This window comes from Myotis lucifugus, unplaced genomic scaffold (genome assembly GCF_000147115.1).
Source record: "Myotis lucifugus unplaced genomic scaffold, Myoluc2.0 scaffold_23, whole genome shotgun sequence".
Classification (NCBI taxonomy): domain Eukaryota; kingdom Metazoa; phylum Chordata; class Mammalia; order Chiroptera; family Vespertilionidae; genus Myotis; species Myotis lucifugus.
This window is the reverse complement of record NW_005871071.1, coordinates 6,696,594-6,723,417: the sequence shown is the minus strand read 5'-3', so window position 1 is coordinate 6,723,417 and position 26,824 is coordinate 6,696,594. Positions and strand designations below refer to the sequence as shown.

Genomic DNA, 26,824 nt, shown 5'->3' with positions numbered 1-26,824 from the left:
ACAAAAAGAAAAATAATCAAAAGTAAAAGTAGGGCTAGAGTCTATATAAAAATATTAGTTCATTAACTGCCAATAATATTAACCTAGACTTTATTATAATAGAACAAAGATGACCAGGAGTACTCTAATGAACATCTTTCACATCAATTTTACTCAAATTTTTGTTTTGACAATCTGCTGAAGAGAAATTACTGGGTCAAAGGAAATGGTAAAATAATGTATGGCACATGCATATGAGATAATACTACATAGCCATTAAAGTGATTTTTGCAAGGAATTTAAAATGAAGTAACTAACATGCAGTGGGGAAATAAGATAGAGAACTATTTAGAAGATTCGTGCACGGGGGTGGGGGAGTGGGGGGGGTGTCCCTCAGCCTGACTTGCACCCTCTCCAATCTGGGAGCCCTCAGGGGAGCCCTCTCCAATCCGGGAGTTTCTGTCTGTCTTTGCAATCATATGAGCGAATTGTCTGAGACCCCCAACCCAGTTTGGTTTGTTGCTCACAGAATAATAGAGGGATTTATTTTTCTTTGCTTCATTGGTGGAGATTTCCTGGAAGTTTTAGGATATCTTCCCTTTAATTTTTCCTAGACACTCTGATTTTACTTATGTCTCTCACCTTTGCTTTCCCTCCATCACCCACCCGCAACAGTAACTTGCTTCAGACTCAATTTGCTCTAGTGTCTAGGTCACAGTAGTTCTCAACCTTCTGGCCCTTTAAATACAGTTCCTCATGTTGTGACCCAACCATAAAATTATTTTCATTGCTACTTCATAACTGTAATGTTCTACTGTTATGAATCGTAATGTAAATATCTGATATGCAGGATGGTCTTAGGCAACCCCTGTGAAAGGGTCGTTCGACCACCAAAGGGGTTGTGACCCACAGCTTGAGAACCGCTGGTCTAGGAGATCCGTCTGCCACCAGAACTATGATTCCCAGCATTCCTGGTGCTCCCTGAGCTCTCGGCTTCCGCTTCCGGTCCTGGGACTGCCATCAGAACTACTATTCCCAGAATTCCTGGTGCCCCCCCCACCCCCGCGCTGGGAGCGATCGAGGGAGCTACGGCCCCCCAAGCCTCCGGCTCTCCTGCTCTGTTCTCCGCCCGGTGACCAAGGGAGCCACGTTTCCCCAAGCTGCCAACTCTCCCGCTTCTGCTCTCTGTCTGGCCCCTGTGTATGCAAATTAACCCACCATCTTTGTCTGGTTAATTTGCATATTCACTCCTGACTGGCTGGTGAGCGTAGCGAAGGGAGGTCAATTTACATGTTTCTCTTTTATTATATAGGATGGGATCACCCATTCACCTATCCATTCATCTAGTAAGGCATAAAAAAACTCACCTACATTTTAGGAGTGGCTATCTCTAGGTGGTGGGATTACTGGTGGACTTAATTTTCTTGTCTTTTCAAACTTTTCTGTAATAAGCACTATTTTTATACTACTTCAAAATCTGTACAGGGTGGGGCAAAAGTGGGTTTACAGTTGTTCATATAGAAAATAACACAATACAATAATTAATAATACAAGAATAAGCTGTTTCATATATTAACAACTATCACATATTTTTGCCCCATCTGTATTAAATGGAAGGGACAATTTTAGAAATAAGAATAAAATGCAAATAACAAGAAATACATTTACTTCTGTAAGATATCACATGTGCTCTCACTAACAATCCCTAATTTAAAGTCTAACCTAAGTTTTAATGCTAACCCCAAACAAAATTCCCCATGTTGTCCTATGTCATAATCAGTTAATCAGATACTAGTAGGTGCCCTAAGAGTTAGAAACCTTCTGCACATCAGGGGACATTTATTCAACTGCCTAGTATTTCTTCCTGGTGGTCCTATAGATATTTTGAAATGTTCAAAATTGAATTCATATTCAACATTTAACTTGTCCAACACTGAATTTGTCATCTTTTTCCTCAAATTTGCTGCTGTTCTTTATCTCAGTGAATGGTATCACCATCCACCCACTCAATTAACCAAGCCAGAAACCTTGGACTCCACTTCCTTCTCCTCCCCCTCCATTGAATCTATTACCACATCCCATTAATCATGCCTCTTAATTTCTATGGACTTTGTTCACCTCTCTCTATTGCACTGCCTTCCTAACTCTGGCTACTATTGCTTCTCATTGTAATAGCTGGCACCAGAAATTGAACCCGAGCCCCTACGGTGCGCAGGCTGACACTCCAACTACTGAGCAACACTCTAAATTTCTTAAAACCCTTAAATGGTCCCCAATGTTCTTAGCATAGTATTCAAACTCTTTAACATGGCTTATAAGATCCTACAGGTTCTTACCCTTGTTTCCTTCCCCAGTTTTCATTTCCTCCAGCTCCCCTATGATTACTCAACATTATAGTCATCCTAAACCACATCTGGTTCCTAGAATGTGCCATGCTCGCTTCCCTCTAGCCTTTGAAGACATGGGTCCCTCAACATGGAACACCTGGCTCATTTTAAGTCTCAACATAAAGTTAAAAATTAAAAATTTTTAAAAAATATATTTTTATTGATTTCAGGAAGAAGAGAGAGTGACAGAAATATCAATGATGAGAGAATCATTGATCAGCTGCCTCCTGCATGCCCCCTACTAAGGATCCAGCCCACATCCTGGGCATGTGCCCTGATTGGGAATCGAACCATGATCTCCTGGTTCATAGGTCAACACCCAACCACTGAGCAACACTGTCCGGGCAAATTTAACATTCTTTAAAGCCTTCCCAAATCACCTTTGACTCAGTCATGAACCTATAAGCACTGGGTGTCCCCTGCTAGCTTTCATGGCACCTACCATAACTAGTACATTTATCACACCGTATCATTAGTGATTCCATCTGTATCCCCCACAGCATTCTCACTTCTAAGAGTTAGACCTGTATCTAACTTGTTCATATTTTATCACCAGCTAAAATAGTACCTGGGTCACAGAACTGCTCAATAAACATTTGCTAAATGAAAAAATATAAAATTATTTTTTAAAAATATATTTTATTGATTTTTTACAGAGAGGAAGGGAGAGGGATAGAGAGTTACGATGAGAGAGAAACATCGATCAGCTGCCTCTTGCACACCCCCTACTGGGGATGTGCCAGCAACCAAGGTACATGCCCTTGACCAGAATTGAACCTGGGACCTTTCAGTCTGCAGGCCAACGCTCTATCCACTGAGCCAAACCGGTTAGGGCTATAAAATTATTTTTAAAAAATAATGATGAAGAGCCTGGCTGGTGTGACTCAGTGGTTGAATGTTAACCTATGACCCATGAGGTCACAGTTCGATTCCTAGTCAAGGCACATGCCTGGGTTGCGGGCTCGATCCCCAGTAGGGGATGTGCAGGAGGCAACCAATCAATGATTCTTACTCATCATTCATATTTTTTTCTCTCTCTCCCTCTCCCTTCCTCTCTGAAATCAATAAAAAGGTATTTTAAAAAAATGATGATGAAGAGCACTTTTTGGGTTGTGGCTTTCAAAGGCTAGTATAGTAGTAGAATATGTGTTGTAGGACATATTTTATTTTTTTAAATCTGTAAAAATAAAAATTCTATGTGTCCTTTTAATGGAAAAGTTGCAACCTATCTTACTAGTTTAGTCACAGACCTTGTGACTATAAACTAATTCTACATGTATAAATACATGTTGAGACAATGGCATTGTGAAGTAAGGCAGGTGTTGTCATTTTTATCTAAATCTCAGAGAAATTACAAGATCTATCCAAAAAGAATTCCAGACCAGTGCTTTTCCAACTGGTCTAACTTAATGTGTTAATCACCTCTTGTTAAATAAAGATGATACTACAGACCAACTACAAGATGAATATGAACTTTGAACTGTTTATCTACTAATAGAATTGCGTCATCCACCCAAAGTACCTCTGTTTTGTTCATGTGACCACTGACACACATGCATGGGGGGTGGATGGAGGAGGGCAGTTTGTTGTAATAGGGCAAAGCAGTGCTAACTGCCTTGTGAAGGGATCAATGCCATGACCCTGACCTGAATGGCTAGGGTTTCCCAACCCTCTTTCATTTCAATGCAAACAGACTTTAGTCGAATACCAAGAACATTCAGAAAAAGAAGAAAGGAGTTTAACTTCAATGAAGGCACAACTCAAACACAGTAGTCTGGTATTAAGATTTTTTTGTGTCCTGAAATTTTACAAAAAGGTCAATCTAAAATGAGTGCTCTATTTAATTTACTTAGGCCCATTTAGATGCTGAAGAGGGTATACTTTTTTTTTTTTTTTAATCCTCACCTGAGGATATGGTGGTTTTTTTTTAAATGATTTTAGAGAGAGAGAGGAAGGGGAAGGGAAGGAAATGGAGAGAGAAACATTGGTGTGAGAGAAACACTGATCAGTTGCCTTCTGTACATGACCAACCTGGGATTGAACCTGCAACCTTTTGGTATATGGGATGATGCTCCAACCAACTCAGCCACACTGGCCAGAGCAAGGGTATACTTTTTATCTGAAAAACCTTAGGACTCTCACTATAAATAGCTAATGTCAGCCTCAAAATTCAGTAGTTAAACATAGTTTTATATTCCATGAAGTCTACTTTTGTGTGCATTCTGAAAACATGTCGAAATATGTTTTGCTTTTTCCTGATGCCCTCCCACTCCTTCCTGAGTCACCAGGATTTTGGCATCAGATTGCAGTGGTGATGAAAACTGATGATGCAGCAGGTGGACAGGAAGGGGCAGTAGTGGAAAAAACTTAAAGGACAGCTTGAGAGATCCAAGATAAATACTTGGCACATAAAAGCTTAGATACATATAGGCAGTTCCAGCCAAAGTTAGTCACTGAATTATTTCATAAGATAACTTGGCATCTAAAATATAACACATACCTGATAGCTGCTACCTTTCCAGAATTTTTTCATTTCTTTACGTCTCCAAGCAACAATTGAGGCAGTAATAAGTGTGCACGGTACTAAATAGAGGAGAGCAGGTTGCCCCTTTTTCATCAGCACCAGAACAACAAAGGTAATTATCATGCCAACAGCATAGGCTGCAAAAAGAGTAACAAATATTAGTCATTTCTGAATGCTTCCAAAGGTGGATTTTAAAAGATTAAAAAAATGTATTTTTATTTTATTTCAGAGAGAGGAAGGGAGAAGAGAGATAGAAACATCAATGATGAGAGAGAATCATTGATTGGCTGCCTCCTACACACCCCCTACTGAGGATCGAGCCCACAACCTGGGCATGTGCCTTTGACTGGAATCGAATCTGGGACCCTTCAGTCTGCAGGCTGACCCTCTGTCCATTGAGCCAAATCAGCTAGGGCTTTTCTTTTTAAAAATATTTTTATTGATTTCAGAGAGGAAGGAAGAGGGAGAGAGAGATAGAAACATCAATGATGAGAGAGAATCATGGATCGGCTGCCTCCTGCACACCCCCTACTGGGGATCGAGCCTGCAACCTGGGCATGTGCCCTGACCGGGAATCGAACCATGACCTCCTGGTTCATAGGTCGACGCTCAACCACTGAGCCACACCAGCCGGGCCAAAGGTGGATTTTTTAAATCCCTAGTTGAAGTACTGGTTTTCAAGTATTTGAGGACGATTTTACCCTATGACTTCTTTTCATAATTTCATTATTTTCCTAGACAGTAATTAGGAGAGATAGGGCTTTTGAAAAACTTGGAAACTGGTTAGTATAAATACTAAACATCAACCATAGGTAAATATAATAAGTCAAGAAAGTCTCATGTATCTGTTACCATTAAGGATTTTGAGTTGTCTCACATCTTAGATAACTAAAATTTGGACCTGTAGGTACTAATGATTGCTTTGAAAAAAATCTTCCTCACATTGATTATGTATCTCCTGGTCTTGTGCAACAAGAGCATATCAAATATCATTTCATCTTTTCTTAATGACTCGGGGTCTCATTTTGAACATGGGATCTGAGAATATTGGAGCTGGAAGGGCCTTTACAGACAACTGAGTCTACCTCCTCATTTTACAGATGAGGCAATGGAGGACCAGGGAAGTGAAGTAAGCTGGCCAAAGTGACACAGCAGAAGTGACACAGTCCCTATTATTCACCTTTTCACTGAGTGTTCTTTTATTGTATCACAGTAACTGGTGCTAGACGCTTAATGTTAATGCCCTTAGAGCAGCGGTTCTCAACCTGTGGGTCGCGACCCCTTTGGCGGTCGAACAACCCTTTCACAGGGGTTGCCTAAGACCATCCTGCATATCAGATATTTACATTACGATTCATCACAGTAGCAACATTACAGTTATGAAGTAGCAACGAAAATAATTTTATGGTTGGGTCACAACATGAGGAACTGTATTTAAAGGGCCAAAAGGTTGAGAACCACTGCCTTAGAGAGTACACACTTAATGGCCTCAGAATGCTCTTCTTTTTTCATTTTTTATCTCTTCATTCACTTGTTGTTTCTAGTTATCAGGGTACCTATTTCTAGCACCACCCTTCTCTACTGCTAACCTACACTTTTAATTTTCTAAATTTAATTCGATTGTGGAATGGAAAACCTTGCTAGAACAGTACCTACTAGTAAATGGCTCTGGTGCAGGCCATTTACCTAAAAGAACTCTGGTGTATGGACTTTGATATACCTATTTGATATGTTCAGAAGTAGTATTTTTGGCTCCCTTCCTGCTCCTGTCTGTTCTTAACAACAGAAACAGAGCCCTAACTCGTTTGGCTCAGTGGATAGAGCGTCGGCCTATGGACTGAAAGGTCCCAGGTTCGATTCCGGTTAAGGGCATGTACCTTGGTTGCGGGCACAACCCCAGTAGGGGGTGTGCAGGAGGCAGCTGATCAATGTTTCTCTCTCATTGATGTTTCTAACTCTCTATCCCTCTCCCTTCTTCTCTGTAAAAAAATCAATAAAATATATTTTTAAAAAAATACAATAGAAACAGAGAGATAAGTAACAACTACTTGCTGTCCTAGGTGAGATGTTATTGTGCCATAAATTCATTTATATAAATACATAGTTATCTGTACAGTATTTTTTAAAAAATCTAGTATTATATAATTTGACTACTTGTGTGCCAGTTGCTCTAATAAGTATTTTACATATAAAATGTAATGTTTTTCTTTCACATATAATTTCCTTGTTAAGCCTCAAAAACCTTGTGAAGTAGGTAGTAAAGTATAATTATTCCTTTTTGATGGGAAAAAATATTTGTCTTATTAGTTAGTAATGACGAATTAGAATTTAGAGCTCCTTATTTTTAGACCTCTACCTTTTCCTACATATAACACAATTCAACATAATAATAAAAAAACACACAAAAAAGTTACCAATTGTGGAGGAGACATAGTATATAGAAGAAGAACCAGTCTGCTCATCAAATCTTCTACAGTATGCAATCAACAGGCCTTAAAAGAAAAAACACTCAACGTTATTTTCTTAAAACCACCACCACAACTCATAACACAACACTGTTATATTTTCTCTCTACTTGACTTTACTATGTAAATAAAATGTTTTTTGGGTGTGTGTGTGTGTGTGTGTATTTTTCATAAGAGCTAGTACTTTTTACCCATCAACAGGCACTTAGGACCCAGGGAAACGGTAAGAAACGTGAGGAAGGACAAAGTGTCAGCTAATTGAGAAATATTAATTACTTCTAAACTATATTTTTAGTGGGCTAGGGTGAAAAGTTTATTCTACGGGTAGCCCAATGAGAAAAATAATGCAGAGCTGCAATAACGGTCAGAGAAGACATGTTAAAAGCTCGTCAACTCCACCATATGCTATATGTTTTGTAGTACACTACCCTATAGGGCAGTGTTTACTATGTTTATAAATCACTTTTCCTAAATCACTTTTCCTAAAACGTAACTATTACTTTAAAACAGAAGTAACAGAAATTATAATACATTTGGTATTATTGAATTAAATTTTTAAAAAGGGTTTTGAATATATTATACTTCCTTAAGGAAGAAGGTCAAACTGATTCTAGTTGCTTCCTCTAAGAGACTTTTTGAGCCATGGAAGATATACTTTGGTTGTTACCAATTGGGCTTTGTCCTCTACCACTCAAAATGCTTTTTTCTTTCTTTATCATTGATCCCAGCTCTAGCAATAGCCAAGAGATACTTAATACAGAGTAGGTAACTTTTAACAAGTACTATATATTTAACAAATTGAAATGATCAGTATTTTTTACTGAAATTGTTACAAACAATTGCTTACCTGGTACAATAATGTCTCCAAAACCCAATATGGAAACTGGCATGGGGCATACACTCATTACTGAGAAATATGCCAGCTTTGGTACTTTGATGACTACTGGTAACTGTAATTATTTAAAAAAAAAAAGAAAAGAAAAAGGGTCACCAATAAACCCTCTTGGGAATTTTTACCCATACCTTTTAGAAAAGGAAGAATTAATATTAGAATGATTGTTTTAACATTTTAAAACTGACATTTAGAAGAACTTGAAATTAGAAAACATAAACTAGACACATATATATTCTGAATGTGTAGGAAGCTTGAAAGAAAGAGATATGTAGTTCTGGAAAAAACGAAACACGTGTAGGGTTAACTATTACTTCTAGTATCCCCACATCTAACCTCTTTTCCATTTTTAGCAAAAATATGACTTAGGCCTTGAAACAGATCTTTTTTTTTTTTTGGCAATCTGGATTTTTTTCCCCCAAAGAAGAGTCTTGTCTCAGAGGCTATAATTTAAAGTCCAATGAACATATCTGAAATACAATCCTTACTTTCTCATGGGGAGCTGAGGGTTGACCAGTGGCTTCCACCAAGTTTCCATCATTCTAGGATGAAACCCAAGTCAATAGGTATTTAATAATTTAGAATAACTAAGAAAAGGGCTATATTCTGTGAGAAATAAAGTTTTACAATACCTTAACATGCACGACATGACCAATTAATTACACAGGAAGGCAAATTATTAACTGGACACACATACATACAGTGGCAGCCAGTTCTGTTTAAATGCCATCGCTACCTTTTCATTATTTCCAAAAGGTCCAGCTGCAAGTTCAACCATGATACTCTCGCCGTTCTAAAATTGAGAAGATGAAAGAAATTGTCCAATCATTTAAAGAGAACAATCTGACAGTATTCAAGAATGATTTGGCCCTGTGGATTATGGCCTACCATAAATTGATTTTTTAAATGCACCATAAGCCCTGCTGCTGTGCTCAATGGTTAGTGACAACGTATGAACTGTAGGTCACAGTTCTATTCCCGGTCAGGACACATGCCCAGGTTGCAGGCTCGATCCCCAGTAGGGGGCATGCAATGATTCTCTCTCATCATTGATGTTTGTACCTTTCTCTCCCTCTCCCTTCCTCTCTGAAATCAATAAAAATACTTTAAAACTAAATAAATAAAATAAAATACTCCTTTTTTCCTAAAACAGTCTCTGTAGATAAGGTGGAGTAATCAGAAACAAAATCCACCTAGCAACACTGTTCCACTTTATCAGAACTCAACAATTTTCAGAAACTGACAGATAAACCATATACAGCTTATATGTATTGACAATCATATCTAGCATTTCTAATGGGCTATAAATTTTTCTGCTTTTAGTTATATCATGTCATATATTATGTGTCCTTAGTCATTTTTAGCGATAACAATTAATGGGGGCACAAGAAATATTTATTTTTTAATATTTAGATTTGTATTCAATATTGGTAACTTTATTTGAATAAATATACATTTGATCTCTGGCTACTCCCCACAATAACAAAACAATGAAGCCAAACTTGAGAGACCCAGCCCTAAAGAACTTGAGATGCTTCTCTACCCTAACTGCTGTCCAATATCAGCCCTGCCTGCTTTTATGGCCCAATCAAAACATTAACCTTAGCTGAGTTCTCTCCCTTGTGTCTGGCTCAGGCTTGTTATGTGGGCTCTGTGACGAGCTCATTAAAAAGTTATTTCCTGCCAGCCAAGTCTGCTGTGGAGAGGGGAAACATTCTGAGGTAGTGAGCTTCAGAATAGGTAGTGGGAAGGTAAATAAATGCTGAAGTTTAGAAAAATTGATTTACTAACTACAATATTTTACATGTGGGTGGGTGCAAAGGAGAAGTCACCGGAATGTTTTTAGGAGTACTTTGCTGATACCTGAGCTAAGTAGGAAGGATAAAGTCCCCAGCTATAGAAATCTTTTCCTCATGTTAAGCTTTGGGTTACTGAAGGGTTAAGTTACAGAGTTTAGAAAAATAAACTAATATTTAATACAGTTCCTTACAGCAAACTCCCATCATGTGATTCAATTTTCAGTTAAAAGAGTTTGGCTTGTTTTCTAACTGTTATTTAAAACATTTAACTGAAGAACATCATTGATATCCTCTCAAACAGTCCAAGGTATTTGAGTAACTACTATCTGCAAAATACTATAACAAAAACCATGGTGTATGAAATAAAAATGATGCCCTAGCCGGTTTGGCTCAGTGGATAGAGCATCAGCCCGCAGACTAAAGGGTCCCAGGTTCGATTTTGGTCAAGGGCACGTACTTCGGTTGCAGGCTCGATCCCCAGCCCTCATCAGGTTGCATGTGGGGAAGCAACCAATTGATGTGTCTCTCTCACATCGATGTTTCTCTCCCCCACTCTTCCCTTCCACTCTCTTTAAAAATCAATGGCAAAATATCCTCAGGAGAGGATTAACAACAAAATGAAGATAGGCTCTTATTGTCAGTACTAATAGACACCGGCCCCGCTAACTCATTAAAAGTTTACTAATACCAGGGTTGAGAACATGTTTAGATTGTCCAATATTCAATCCTTGAAATTTTCAGTGAGAACAACAAAAATAAGAAATTGCATAACTGATTTTCATTTTGAGTTTCCTACTAAAAGGTCTATAATTTCAATAAAAACAAACCAGACTGAGAAGACAGTGTTAAAGTAAATCTGTAACAGTGAACAGAGCAAAGAGCACTTCAATCTTTCCACCTGATCAGACTACTAGGAATTCCTAGTTGGTGGAAACTAAGATAGAAAAAAAGGAGATGAAGAATTCCCTAAGCACAGAAGGAAGAAAGAGGGCTCAAAGACATTTTTATTATTACCCTATACGTTTAAAATTCAAAAACTTTTTATGTATAGAGATTGGAAATAGTTTGCTGGCAGACACGTTTGACACTTAAAAAGTGATACTAGTGTTAAAACAGAATGGAAAAATTATTTTAAAACAAGAATTTATATAGCTATAGCCACTGTAAAATTTATGTGTCATATGCTATGACGATCTGTTGACCTATGACAATGGCTTTATAGAGAGAATGGTTTACTTTCATTATGAGATCTCTGATGGAGTGCCTTACAGAAACATCTTATTGAACCAAATACACTGATACAAGCTAGGACAACTTTAGATAGAACTTTAAAAAAAATGCTTTAATAAGTTAACAATTTTTGTTATAATCCGTAATACTAGTTCTGTGCTTTTGTGGGGTACTATTGCAAATAAAGTCAATTAGTCAAATGGCTCATCATCAAGGCACAGAAAGGTGCTAGTAAGATGGTTGGAGTAGTTGTGATTTGGGCCAATTTTAGCTTTCCAATGGGGCACAGGCTTGACTTACGCCATTATAGCAAGTACCTACTGGAAGTGCAGAGTTTCACAGTGATTTTACAAATGGTAGGGGCTAAAGAATGGATAAAGAACTAATGGGGAAAAAAGTAGTGATTATAATATCAAATATTAAATATGTGAAAGTGACAAAGGATAAAGAGATGATAGAAAGTTACAAAGCAAGACACGAAATAAAATAGGGGAAGTGGGAGAATTAGACAATAATTTAAAATATATTCATGAGATAGGAATAGGGACAAAGTGGAAAAATTGGGCAAATAATGAAAGACTATCACATTCACCCAACACCTCTCCCTTGTTCTGAGAACAGCACCTTCATTTTATTGAGGAGCTACTGGCAGAGTTGCAAATAGATGACCTAGGAGATGCCAGTTGTTATGATTCTAACATACTGGAAAAAGCCAGTCTGAGACCATGAACACATGGACAGAAGCAGAAAGGGAGCAGATGTAGCCCTGCGTCGAGTTTCTGCAGAGGCCAGCCCCATCTTGGCCTCTACACACAGCTTGGCTAGATGGGACCTTTTTGGTACAGAAAGGGTAGGTTGGGTTCTGTTAGTTGCAACCAAAAGAATTTTACTGATGGAAGAGGGAGGATGAAATGCTAGTAATACGCCTTCACACAATGGATTAGGAAACTGAAGCACAAAGAGCTATCTGACTTATCCAGGGTTACGAGGGTACACGTTAGGTCTTCAGATTTCCAGTGTGGTACTCTCAGATGACAGCTACAGAAATGGGAGAAGCAATGCTACATTTTCATTATTATTGTTGTCTATTTTATCTACAGCAAACATTTACTCTTTCCCAATAAGAAAAGATACTTTAAAAAGAGTGGGAAGCAAATTTACAGATATTCTCATATTCACATCAGTCAGGAGACATTTTTTACTTAGCAGAATGGCTTAAAGGCTTGAAAAAAAATCCTCCATTAAAAGGCCAATTTCAATGACAATTTTCTTAAAAGAGTTAGAATTCACTCTGGGTAAACATCTGCAAAACCAATAATCTAAGAGCAGGTTTAAGATTCTCGTCTTTTAGCATGTTTCTCATGGGTTTCAAAATATCATACCTTTGTGATGAATGGTGTTATGAAAACAAAGAACACATCATAGAGGAGGAGAAGGCCTAGAAGTATCACACACGACTGTTGAAAGAAACAAATTTAAAGGTCAAACTTCCCATATCTAAATTAAGAGATTTTTCAAGTTATAAATAAACATATGAACATACATTTGAACACTATTTTTAAAAGCATTAATGGTTATTACTATTTGTAGTTTTCTCTATAAACCCCATTAAAACTTTTATGTTCTTTATCCTATTCTTTTTATATATAAAAAAAAGAATCACTGAATCAAAGAAATGTTTTTCCCTGATATTTAGTCCTGTAAGAATTTTATAAATTAGGCATATATGTAAATGATTTAAAATATTTTAGCTAGCAAATCAGTAGTTACCTGGGACTGGGGTTTAGGATTGATTGCAAAAGGGCATGATAGAGCTTTTGAAGAGATGAGAAATGTTGTTTAACTTGATTGTGATGGTGGTTACAAAGTTATACATTTGTAAAATTTCAATAAACTTCACACTTAAGATGGGTATAATTATATGTAAATTATACCTCAGTAAAGTTGTTTTAAAAAGAAAATATTATCGCCCTGGCTAGGGGGCTCAGTTGGTTGGAGCATCGTCCCACACACCAAAAGGCTGCAGGTTCAATTCCTGGTCAGGGCACATACCTAGGTTGCAGGTTTGATCCCCAGTCGGGGCACATATGGGAGGCAACTGATTGATATTTCTCTCACATCGATGTTTCTCTCTCTTTCTCTCTCCCTAAAATCAATAATAATTTTAAAAACATAAAAAGAAACAATTATTTTAGCTGTCAGAGTAGAATACCTTACCTTGAAGTTGGGTAACTTCAGTGTTTTAATTAAATTCAGGCAGAAAGCAATCCCCAAGATATCCTGTAAAATCCAAGCCCACCTAAAATCAAAAGAAATTACTCTATTATTTTATCCAGTTATTTTCAGATGGAACTTTCCTTTTCTTTTTTAAGTTTATTTTTTGTTGTTGACAGTATTTTCCCACCACTTCCCTCTCCACCCAGCCCCCGCCCCACCCCAAGCCTTCACCACACTATTATCTGTGTCCATGGGCTGTGCAAATACTCATTAAGTCTTTGGTTAATCTTTTCCCATCCTCCCACCTCCCTCCCCTGTCAGTCTATTTCTCAGGTGGAACTTTTCAAAAGAATAGATCACTAAAGTAAAATTGTTCAATTGCTATGATTTGATTATTCAATAATCAAGCAGCAATTATAAAAATACAATGAAAAACCTCTTCTATTTTTCATATTTAGTAATTTACTGCCTTAATAGAATAATTAATACTACTATACTATCAGACATAAATGCATATTTATCTTTAATCTCTGAATTTATACATGTCTCTTTCTAGAAAGGTGGTGTATAACAAAGGATAGGTAGCTAAAACATAAAGGAAACAAGAGCTATGCAACATACTCTATCAGAAATGGATATGCATAATTCCTAAATGATTTCTCATACCTGAAGCTGCCTAAAATGTATGAACTTTGCTCCCAAATCTTAGGGTATTAAATCCTTTGGACTTTACTAATTTCATTAATAAAACACTAAAGAAACTTAAATATATATTTTTTCTGGTTATCCTTCCTGTAAATGGATGAATACCTATATATTTTTCTTATATCTCCTTCTTTATTAAATAAGAGGTAACCTACTCTAGTATACTTATATTCTTTTGCATCTTTTTCACTTAAAAATATATTCTGGAAATGACTGCATATCAATTCATAGAGATCTTCATTCTTTATAGCTGCACTGTACTCCATTGTATACTAAACTATGGCTACATCATAATTAAGCATATATGTAGTTAAGTCTATTTCAGCTTAGATGTTTAAATTATGATTCATTATTACCTTCTCTATATGACCTCAAACTAATACAAAATCTGCTTATTTAACAAGTAACTTTTTTCAAGACTATGGTGTTCTGGGATAAAAGCAAAAACTTCCATAATAATCATAATGAATAATTATCAGGACAAGACATAAAATAATCCATCCATAATCTAAAAGCAAATAAACTAAGTACTTATACCTATCTTCATTTCTAAACACGGCCCAAACAGCAGCTATTGCTATGCACAGTCCAGAGAGAAAAATAAGTCTCACTTCAATGCTTTTGCCAGAACACACAATCCTAAAACGACAACAAAAGAAACACATGGGAATAGGTTAGTTTACCTTGCAGATGAAATAAAATGTTTATTTACTGTGAGAAATGACAAATATTAACCACAGTCACAAGAAAACTATTGCAATAACAATTTAAAAGTCTTGATTTTAAATAAAATGTAATAAAATAATAAAATGTTTATCAGTTCAATAGAACCTTCTGTGATGATAGAAATATTCCATATTGGGACTCCAATATGGACTATATTTTATTTCTTTTTTTAAAATATATTTTATTGATTTTTTTACAGAGAGGAAGGGAGAGGGATAGAGAGTTAGAAACATCGATGAGAGAGAAACATCGATCAGTTGCCTCCTGCACACCCCTTACTGGGGATATGCCCGCAACCAAGGTACACGCCCTTGACCGGAATTGAAACTGGGACCCTTGAGTCCGCAGGCTGACGCTCTATACACTGAGCCAAACCAGTTAGGGCTATTTTTTAAAAAATATATTTTATTTCTTTAAAAATATACTTTTATTGATTTCAGAGAGAGGAAGGGAGAAGGAGAGAGAAACATTAATAATGAGAGAGAATCATTGATTGGTTGCCTCCTGGATGCTATCCACTGGGGATTAAGCCCACAATCTGGGCATGTGCCCAAACCAGGAATCAAACCATGACCTCTTGGTTTATAGGTTGACACTCAACCACTGAGCCACACCGGCCTGGCCATGTGGCAATTTAGCACTTGAAATGTGGCTAATGAAACTGAGGAACTAAATTGTAATTTTACTTAATTTTAATTAATTTAAATTTGAATAGCCACATGTATACTAAACTGCACAGATTTAAAATAAGACTACTTTTTCTTGTATTGTTTTATATTACAAAAACCAACATTACAGGATGCCTCATAAGAGATACATACGTGCATTGTCCATATGGTATCTTACGAATTAGTGCAGCAAGACAGTTGTATAGACTCATTGCTGATGCTATGCAGAAAATTGCTATCATAACATAAACTAGAAGAAAACAAAACAAGACACTAAATTATATGAGAACAGAAAAAAATGTAACAAGAAAATATTTACACAGCAATATCAATTCTTTAGCTTTCTCATCAGATCATGATACTTTCAATGCACTGGCCATATTATGATCTGAATTGGTTACTAAACTGAAAATATTTACATCTTGAGTTTTTAAGAGTAATTTATGTTGTTTCAATTCCTTTATACATTGGAAGGATGATTGCTTAAAGGGTTGTGAAGCTGGCTCTCCATTTACTATCATTCAAACTGACATGTTTGTTAAAGATTTCTATGAAGGGAGTTGTACACATTTATGAGTATTTAATTTTAATGTAAGAAATAGAAGAATGAATAAGCCAATATAAACACTTTTTTAAAATTAAAATTTTTTTTATTGTCTCAAGTTTTACATATGTCTCTCCCCCCCCCCCCATTGATCCCCCCCCCCCCCCAACCACTCCCACCCTGGGCAAGCCCCCACCACCCCAGTGTCTGTGTCCATTGGTTATGCTTATATGCATGCATACAAGTCCTTTGGTTGCTCTCTACCCCCCCCGCCCCCCACCTTCCCTGTCATTTGTCTCTGGATCTATTCTTGTTCATCAAATTATGTTGATCATTATATCCCACATGAGTGAGATCATGTGATATTTATCTTTCTCCAACTTGCTTATTTCGCTTAGCATAATGCTCTCCAGTTCTATCCATGCTGTTGCAAATGGTAAAATAGTTGCTTCTTTTTTATAGTGGCGTAGTATTCCATCATGTAGATGTACCACAGTTTTTTAATCCACTCATCTGCTGATGGGCACTTAGGTTGTTTCCAAATCTTAGCTATTGTAAATTGTACTGCTATGAACATAGGGATGCATATATTCTTTCTGATTGGTGTTTCTGGTTTCTGGAGATATAGTCCTAGAAGTGGGATTACTGGGTCAAATGGGAGTTCCATTTTTAACTTTTTGAGGAAACTCCATACTGTCTTCCACAGTGGCTGTACCAGTCTGCATTCCATAAACACAAAATGCAGCTTAGGAATGAGAACTGACACCTTAGACATTAGCCATGCTATCTATATTTTTCTAAAGTTGAATTTATCTATAACTTGGCCTGTGGTAAAACCAAATCCATTTAAGCAAACCTCTTTGTTATGAAACAATACTAAGGCAGTTAAAATTGACAAGTGTTTTTCTTTTCTTTTTTGTTTTTAAGTATTTTAAAAAATATATTTCCACTGATTTCAGAGAGGAAGGGAGAGGGAGAGAGAGATAGAAACATCAATGATGAGAGAGAATCATGGATCAGCTGCCTCCTGCACGCCTCCAACTGGGGATCGAGCCTGCAACCCGGGCATGTGCCCTTGTCCGGTATTGAACTTGGGACCCCTCAGTCTGCAATCCAACACTCCATCCACTGAGCCAAACCAGCTAGGGCGACAAGTGTTTTTCTATAGTAGCTATACTTATTTGAGAATTCTTTAAAATTAAAAACATTTGGTCTCCTTGTTGTTAAAATAGGGGGGGCTTATTGTACTCTAAAATAAAATAAAAATAATTTGTTTTCTGAACTTCATCAAAATTTCACAATGGAAACACAAATTTTACCTGAATTTTTCAAATTCCACTAAATTGCAGAAAACTATAATTGTTCTGCAGGTGAGAAAGAAAGTAATCTAGAGATGGTAAGTAAGGGATAGCCACTTTCTAATTGGTGATGTAGACAAATTTACTTTTTAGTCCCTGAGTCTCATCTTTAAAATGTGAAATATAATTATACCCATGTCAGGGTTACTGTGAGGATCTGGCACATAATTAGCTTTATATAACTCTTATTTGTTGCTATTTTAATTATCCTATATAATAAACAGCTAATATGCTAATTAGACTGAAACAGCAGAACAACTGTCCAGATAACCTTCTGGGCGACCTTCTGGACGAAGCCGGGGCTGTGAGGGCCAAGCCCTTTGCTTGAATTTCGTGGATTAAGCCTCTAGGTCAATGATGGCGAACCGAGAACCAAGATGGAGGCATAGGTAAACACCGGAGTTTGCTGCCTCGAACAACCACTTCAAAAATACAACTAAAAGACAGAAAGGACATCATCCAGAACCACAGGAAGGCTGGCTGAATGGAAATTCTACAACTAGAAGGAAAGAGAAAAGCATACCGAGTCTCAGAGGAGGTGCAGTGCGGCAGTAAAATACAAAGGTGCGGAGGTGCATGTGGAGCAGGCTGGCAGCTGAGGGCGCGGTTGTCGTTTTCAATCAGGAGGGAGTCTCAGGCTCTGAGCTCCAGTTCCGGGCGAGTCTCTAGGGACCCAGACTCATACAGGAGAAGCGGGACTGTCTGGCATCGGTGAGAACCCTAGGGCAGCTTTCTCTCCCAGGGGCTCGCAGCGATTACCAGGACACTGAGAAGCAAAGCCTCTGAGGGCAAGCCTGAGAGCAGCCATAACTGCTAGCACCGCCCTGTTGATCCTGTGGGACCTGCCCCGCCCAAGCCCTGCAGGGAGGCTTTTGCTGGATAGCCTAAGGCAAAGGCTAGATTAGCACCTCCCTAGAGATCCAGGAGCCAGGAAGCCCAGAGGTCAGAGTGGGACCATCCAGTTTGCAGCTCCGTGGAACCATAAAAGACACACTCAGGGGGCAGACTCAGTGAGCACCAAAGCCCCACTGAAGCAAGTCTTGCTCCAGAGGGGTGTCTCCAGCACAGAAGTTCTCCCACTGCAGACACAGCTGATTCTCACAGCCAATTGGCCTGGAGGTCAATTCCTCACAGTGATAACTACAACAATCAAGGCTTAATTACAACAAGACTGTGCACAAAGCTCACAAGGGGGTGCACCAAGAGTGTCTACCTCAGGTAATTGGGACACTTAGCACAGAAAGGCACTCTATCGACACTGCCGAGACAAAGAAACAGGACACAAATGACAGAAATGGAGGAAAGCAAACTACAGGATATAGAGTTCAAAACCACACTTTTAAGGTCTTTCAATAATTTTCTAGAAACTGCAGATAAACTTAATGAGATCTACAAGAAATCTAATGAGACCCTCGATGTTGTGATAAAGAACCAACTAGAAATTAAGCAAACACTGACTGAAATAAAGAATATTATACAGACTCCCAACAGCAGACCAGAGGATCGCAAGAATCAAGTCAAAGATTTGAAATACGAAGAAGCAAAAAACACCCAACCGGAAAAGCAAAATGAAAAAAGATTCCAAAAATACGATGATAGTGTAAGGAGCCTCTGGGACAGCTTCAAGCGTACCAACATCCGAATTATAGGGGTGCCAGAAGAAGAGAGAGAGCAAGATATTGAAAACCTATTTGGAGAAATAATGACAGAAAACTTCCCCTACCTGGTGAAAGAAATAGACTTACAAGTCCAGAAAGCGCAGAGAACCCCAAACAAAAGGAATCCAAAGAGGACCACACCAAGACACATCATAATTAAAATGCCAAGAGCAAAAGACAAAGAGAGAATCCTAAAAGCAGCAAGAGAAAGAAAATCAGTTACCTACAAGGGAGTACCCATACGAATGTCAGCTGATTTCTCAACAGAAACTTTGCAGGCCAGAAGGGAGTGGCAAGAAATATTCAAAGTGATGAATACCAAGAACCTACAACCAAGACTACTTTATCCAGCAAAGCTATCATTCAGAAGTGAAGGTCAGATAAAGAGCTTCACAGATAAGAAAAAGCTAAAGGAGTTCATCACCACCAAACCAGTATTATATGAAATGCTGAAAGGTATCCTTTAAGAAGAGGAAGAAGAAGAAAAAGGTAAAGATACAAATTATGAACAACAAATACACATATATCAACAAGTGAATCTAAAAATCAAGTGAATAAATAATCTGATGAACCGTATGAACTGGTGATTGTAATAGAATCAGGGACATAGAAAGGGAATGGACTGACTATTCTTGGGGGGGGGGGGAAGGGGTGTGGGGGGTGCGGGAAGAGATTGGACAATAATCGTGCACCTATGGATGAGGACAGTGGGTGGGGAGTGAGGGCGGAGGGTGGGGGGGGAACTGGGTGGAGGGGAGTTATGGTGGGAAAAAAGAGGAACCAATGTAATAATCTGAACAATAAAGATTTAATTTAAAAAAAAGATAAATAGAGAACAAAACAATAATAAAATAAAATAAAATGATGGCAAACCTATGACACGCGTGTCAGAGGTGACACGCAAACTCATTTTTTTGGTTGACTTTTCTTTGTTAAATGGCATTTAAATATATAAAATAAATATCAAAAATATACATCTTTGTTTTACTATGGTTGCAAATATCAAAAAATTTCTATATGTGACACGGCACCAGAGTTAAGTTAGGGTTTTTCAAAATGCTGACACGCCGAGCTCAAAAGGTTCGCCATCATTGCCCTAGAACCTACTCTCCCAACAACAGATCAAAATATGAGTGATATTCGAAGAATGATTATTTTCTAATTGGAAATATGTCAATAGATTATATTTTCAAAATTGCTGCCACAGGGCAAGAGAAATTGAATAAGCTGAAACTAACCTTAAGGTTTCAATTTTCTAGTCCAGAAAGTATTCTAATGTTCTCCAAATAAGCATTGTAGCCTTTGGTGGTTTTTACAAGTTCTCATCTATCACCCCCAACCCCCCATTTCCCTGGTCTCTCCACCTCCTCTTTGTACTGTATGTTGGCCAGGAATGGCAAATTTCCATTCTATCAGACAATTAAGAAGATTGTCCAGGGGACGGACAAGCCATTATGTTCCTACCACTACCTACTTAAAGGAATAAGTATCACTTACTCTCTAGATCACAGGCAAATACCTGTGTGTCTTTAGATGTAGTATGAACCTAACTGTTTACACATGTAAAACAAAATTTAAGTAATATAACATCTTGATTTATAAACTGACAGAAGAATAAACTACACTTTGGGGGTAAGCAAAGGCAATAAATCAGTAATTTGAATAGCTTCTATTTCATGTAACTAAATAGAGCCACCAAGAAGTCCTTAGCCTGCTCTTTATTTTTAAAAACTATTTTTATTGATTTCAGGGAGGGAGGAAGGAAGGAGAGATAAACATCAATGATATTTATCATTGATCTGCTGCTGCCTGCATCCCGCATCCCTACTGGGGATAGAGACCACAACCCAGGTATAAGCCCTGACCAGGAATTGAATTGTGACCTCCTAGTTCATAGGTTGATGCTCAACCAACGAGCAACACTGGCCGTGCTAACCTGCTCTTTAGATATTAGGATTTCATGCTTTATCTACAGGGAGGGAAATGTAGGGACCATAACAATTCTTTCAAGTCATTCATGAAGAAGTGTTCTTATCTTAAGACAGTATATTTTTAATCTGAATATTTTTTTTACCCCACAGTAATGGAGACCTAACATTTCTAACAATTTAAAAAGGTAATATCACTTTTTATTTATTCACTTAAGTTTTCCGGGTAGAAGGAAAAGATAAAGTAAGTGAAAAGATTGTTTGCTGAAAATAGCAAATACAAAACATGATTTCTTACCCAACCATTTGTAGAAGAAATAAAGTAAGACCATCATAACACAGCAGATGGCCACAAATATTACAACTGTTAGAGGACTGAAAGTGAAATATTCGTCCTTCTTTCTCCTCATTTCTCTGTCTTCAGTGTCTGCCATTGCTTTCATGCTTTCCCTGAGTAAACATACACAGGAACTTCAGCAAATCTCTTCCAAGTAAAATCATTTGTAAAATCCATCTTTAACACCAACTTAAATTTGTTATTGATTATAAAGCAATACACTTAAAAAAACTCCACCCAAACACCAAAAAGAAATGTTTAATCCAGAAAGTAAAAACTCTCTATTATTCTACCCTCCAGAGATAATATTTTTAACCAGTGTTTTGACTTTTGAAACAGCATTTTTTTCTGATGCAAAATTGATGAAATAGATGACATATATAAACAAATTAAATTTTGTGGATGTTTATATTATCTGATTTGGAAACTATATTAATGGAATAAATTTCAGATGATAACCAATTCTTCTTAAACACTAAATATTATCAATTTACACAGTCAAGTACTAAAATTAGCTTCTTTTAAATGGAAACACTAAAAGTTGTCTATCAACTCAGTATTTACTGTATGCTCATCAGTATATTATGAAGGACTCATAGGAGTTCAAGACATAGCTTTGTCCAACCTTGATTTAAGACAGCAAAACATTGTTTTTAATTCTTCCAACAATCCTTGCTTTCTAGGTCACAGTTAATAAAAGGAAGGGACGGAAGTTGAAGAGGAAAGAGCCTCAAGGGCCCCTTGCTGAGCAGTCTCTGTTCTGTCACCTATTGTCTCCTCCCAGCTGTGTGGAAGCCACTACATGCTTTTCCAGCCCCAATCCCATCAACTCCGGTCTACCAGTGTGCACTCCCGGACCCCTTATCGCCTTGGCTCAGTACAAACGTTAGTTAAAAAAGAGTTTACTTCTATCAAATTACACATTTGCCAAACTGCTTCTTTACCAAATGCCACTATCTTATGAGAACCTTGTTAACTGAGATGGCCACCACATTAAGCATCTGTGACTTTAGGCAGGCTACCGGGGATAAGAGAAGGGAGAGTCTGAGGACAGACACAACAGCACCTCCCTGAAACTGTATAGCTACACGGTTATTAATGTAAGTTTCATTAAAAGTGATACCCAAGTGGGAAAATGTGCCACCTATGGTATCTATCATTATAAACAAATATATTTATTTATTTATTATTATTATTTTTTTTCAATTAGCAATAATCGCGCCTCGGATAAATCTCTTTGGCTATGATACTGCTACTGTGCAAAGCTATATAAACAAATTAGCAGCCCTGCGCACGAATCCGTGCGCGAGTAGCTCGCTGCCACGTGCCTCAGCTGGCCACCCCACCCACTGTGGCTGGTAGCTCTCTCGCAAATAGCTCGCTGCCCCACCGTCCTGTAGCTCTCCTCCGCTTGTAGATTGGTCCTGACGTTACAGTGTCCAGGCTAATTTGCATATTCCTCTATTATTATATTAGATATACTTAAAGACATTTTTTAATCAGAGTACACACGTAAGCCATAACAATGAAGATTTACATGTCCGTATTCAGTGTAATAGAAAGCACGAGGCAATTTCTTGAAGGGAAAACGTATACTAGACTAGCAGTTCTCAACCTGTGGGTTGCCAACCTGTGGGTCGCGACCCCTTTGGGGGTCGAACAACCCTTTCACAGGGGTCGCCTAAGATCATTGGAAAACACATATATATAATTACATATTGTTTTTGTGATTAATCACTATGCTTTAATTATGTTCAATTTGTAACAATGAAAATATATCATGCATATCAGATATTTACATTACGATTCATAACAGTAGCAAAATTACAGTTATGAAGTAGCAACGAAAATAATTTTATGGTTGGGGGTCACCACAACATGAGGAACTGTATTAAAGGGTCGCGGCATTAAGAAGGTTGAGAACCACTGTACTAGACTGATATCAGATTAAAACACTACAATTCATCTAAAAAAAAAAAAAAGAAAATACTAGAATTCATCTTTTTAAAAAATTGTTCTCAAGAGCCACATGCAAAGCTCTTCTCCATGCCATCTTGAGTTTAGAAAACTTGAGGACCAGTGATCTCATTATAGTAAGACTTCACATTTCTACTGAAAAGTCTGCCGACGCTCTATCCACTGAGCCAAACCGGTTTCGGCTACCTTGCACTTTTCAAGGTAATTCTGGGTTATGAGGTCCTGTCCTGGCAAAATTTCCCTGTCCTAAGCCTTATTCTCTTTCCCTTCTCTTTCATTTACTCTTTACTTGCCAAATGATAATCCTTATGTTCTTAATAATTTTACTTTTCATGGAAATTTTTACTTTTTATCACTGATTCATATTCCCTTTTTTTATATGTTGTCACCCTCCCTACCCCAATCATACATACACTTACTTCTTTCTTTATCTTACTCTTAGACTCAGCTACCTCAATATTAAAATCCATAATCTTAGAGGTAAAGGACATCTCCTCTCCCAACCTGGCTATTGAAGGCAACAAAATCTGTTTCTGCCTATCGTGATGTTTTATAAATAAAAAAGCTTATATGTACTCCTCTCCCATCTCCAGTTTTCTTGAAGAGACTGCCCTGATATATATGTGAAGCCTGCCTTGCTAATTCAAAGGGTGGTCAATGGCCAGCAAAATCACTTGGGAGCTTGTTAGCAATGCAGAATCTCATTCCCCACCCCGAGCCTCCTAAATCTGAACTTCTATTTTAATGAGATCTCAAGACAGTTTGTATGCACATTACAGTTTGAGAAGCACTACTTTAAAGAAACAATGTACATAGTAATGGAAGTACAGGGTGAATTTATATTAAATAGAAAAAGATTCTTAATGAATTAGAAGCTTTTGGGAAATTATTTATAAAGTTTCAACAAATAATCTAGAAAATAACCGGAGACCTAGTTACATACCTTGTTTTCTAAAGATTAATATTAATGAAGAAAAAACAATGTTTACAGGAAAACACGTGACTCATATATTTTGAAACATGTTTTCCAAATATGTAAAATATTTAAAGTTCAATACTCAGGAAACCTATACTTGTTAAACCCTAAGATTTCTCTCTTTTTTTTTTTTTTTTTATATTTTATTGATTTTTTACAGAGAGGAAGGGAGAGGGATAGAGAGTTAGAAACACCGATGAGAGAGAAACATCGATCAGCTGCCTCCTGCACACTCCCCACTGGGGATGTGCCTGCAACCAAGGTACATGCCCTTGACCGAAATCGAACCTGGGACCCTTGAGTTCGCAGGCTGACGCTCTATCCACTGAGCCAAACCGGTTTGGGCAAGATTTCTCTCTTGATGTAAATAAATCAAATTTCAGTATTTTAAAAATTGTAAGTAAGCTTATTAGCTTCATTTAATTGCAAATAAGCCCTTTTTAATGAAATCTAGAGCAGCGGTCGACAACCGGTGGTCCACGAACCACTGGTGGTCCATGAGGTCTGAAAAGTTGGCAACCACTGGTTTAAGGAAACCTTTGGAGCAGCGGTCGCCAACCGGTGGTCTGCGGACCACTGGTGGTCCATGAGGTCCGAAAGGTTGGCGACCGCTGATCTAGAGATCAATTCACAAGGTGAATATATTGTCCTTCATGGATGAATTAATATGTTCTGAGCACTTTTTTAAAATTCAGAGTTATAAGTATGAAATGATCTTTCTCTACTGTGTTGCCTACTTTAATCTAGAGCCAAAGGTACATAACTGTAAGAAGATTGGGTTTAGGTTGTTATTAAATACGGAAATCCAAATTTATGTACATTTGAAATTTCTACATTTAAATTAAAATATGGACATGTTTAATATTCTCCCTAAAGCACTGAACAGAATGATGAGGTCACACTGTATTGACTTAACTCAAAAGGAGCTGGGAAACCCCTCACCTTCTCTTACTTATTGTCTTCCAACCTAAATAAACAGGCATGTTAGGGAACTAAGTACCTTCACCTTCCTGGGAGACCTCATTGAACATCTTAAATGAAGAGTCTTTGACAGAATGTCAGTGTTTCCCTGCCAGCTGAAGAATTAGAGGAACCTATGACCCGCTTCTCAGAGATAAGGCGAATGACCCGTATGAGAACAAACTGCAATCTGATCTTAACCACACTATTTTCTGAGGTGGAATTTAAATGTTGTTATATGATTAAAATAATTTCAAGTAATAATTTTTAGCCATTTATCACAAAAAACACTGAAGTTTAATTAAACTTACAATTCAAGTAGTCCACTCCAGTATCCTCCTAATGCCACAGTGAACACAGAAATTACAAAAATAACCACCATAGTATAGTCAAAGTTAGACCGTGACGGAGAATACATTTTCACAGTAATGTTATCTCCAAGAGTCTGAAAGGCAAAAAATGAGAGTTAAAACACCAGTGTTAGTTTCTTCCCACTAGAGTATGGCTGTAGCACTCCAATTTCGCTCTGGAATGGACACTGCGCCAGGCAGTCAAGAATACTAGAACTAGTTTTGACAATATGACATATTCTCTTGTCAAAATTAGGAGGCTATATTTTGGTTTATTAAATCTTAAAACTGCAGTATTCCATACAATCAGAGGTTTTAAAGAAGTCAAAACAAATCAATATCCTTTCTGAAGTCAGGGCTCAGAAACACCTTGTGCTAAATGGGAGGTGAATACTTCCCAAGTAAAGACTTGGTAGGCCTTCACAGCTTCTTGTTGGCAAGTGTAGCATGTATAATCATTTAAGTTAAATATCAGTGGTTAAAAGTAAAGAGTGTACTAGGTATGAACATTGTCTAGTATGTAATTACTAATTTACCTGCTTCATATCTTTGAAGTCTCTGTTGTTTATAAATGCAATCAGTATTTTCATATCATGAAATTCAGATGTGTTCCCTGAGGGAGCAAACTAAAAGAAAAAAACACACACATATTATGAAAACGTATGAACTACTAACATATTTACAGAATAAAATCCAAATTATTCCAATAGAATATCACATCTTTATCAAGTTATAAAACAAGGGGTGCGGCCGGAAAGGGGGCCGCCCCCACGCCCTTCACGCAACGCACGTTCGTGGGGAACCTGGCGCTAAACCATTCGTAGACGACCTGCTTCTGGGTCGGGGTTTCGTACGTAGCAGAGCAGCTCCCTCGCTGCGATCTATTGAAAGTCAGCCCTCGACACAAGGGTTTGTAAAAATAAAAAAGAAATAAAAAGCCAAAAAAAAAAGAAAAAAAAAAGTTATAAAACAAAGTTTCAAGTGTTCTTAATATTATAGCAAGAGTTCTCAAACTGTTATATACAGGTATATCATATATATGTAACTCTCACACACACACTATACATACTTGTTCCTAACAAAGTCTTGTCTACTTTAGGAATAGAAAAGAAACTACAAAATATTCCAATTAAATGCCTATCAT

At 37.5% G+C, this 26,824-nt stretch overlaps 1 protein-coding gene and 1 pseudogene across 2 annotated transcripts in view; both read right to left on the bottom strand.

Moving 5' to 3' along the window:
- Nucleotides 1-26,824, bottom strand: part of SPPL2A (signal peptide peptidase like 2A) — a 51,861-nt gene that overhangs the window by 9,921 nt on the left and 15,116 nt on the right. Inside the window, exons 4-15 of one of the 2 annotated variants that reach the window (XM_023751648.1) lie at nucleotides 26,217-26,306; nucleotides 25,642-25,775; nucleotides 21,379-21,530; nucleotides 15,746-15,842; nucleotides 14,736-14,837; nucleotides 13,494-13,575; nucleotides 12,659-12,733; nucleotides 8,984-9,040; nucleotides 8,736-8,789; nucleotides 8,203-8,305; nucleotides 7,305-7,382; nucleotides 4,867-5,027 (exon numbers count right to left, since the gene is read on the bottom strand). In XM_023751648.1, coding sequence (XP_023607416.1) covers nucleotides 4,867-5,027; nucleotides 7,305-7,382; nucleotides 8,203-8,305; nucleotides 8,736-8,789; nucleotides 8,984-9,040; nucleotides 12,659-12,733; nucleotides 13,494-13,575; nucleotides 14,736-14,837; nucleotides 15,746-15,842; nucleotides 21,379-21,530; nucleotides 25,642-25,775; nucleotides 26,217-26,306 — 1,185 coding nt within the window. The remainder of the gene's footprint in view (nucleotides 1-4,866; nucleotides 5,028-7,304; nucleotides 7,383-8,202; nucleotides 8,306-8,735; nucleotides 8,790-8,983; nucleotides 9,041-12,658; nucleotides 12,734-13,493; nucleotides 13,576-14,735; nucleotides 14,838-15,745; nucleotides 15,843-21,378; nucleotides 21,531-25,641; nucleotides 25,776-26,216; nucleotides 26,307-26,824) is intronic. The other variant, XM_006085968.3, reaches the window with a different exon arrangement.
- LOC111825386 lies at nucleotides 22,557-22,684 on the bottom strand (annotated as a pseudogene).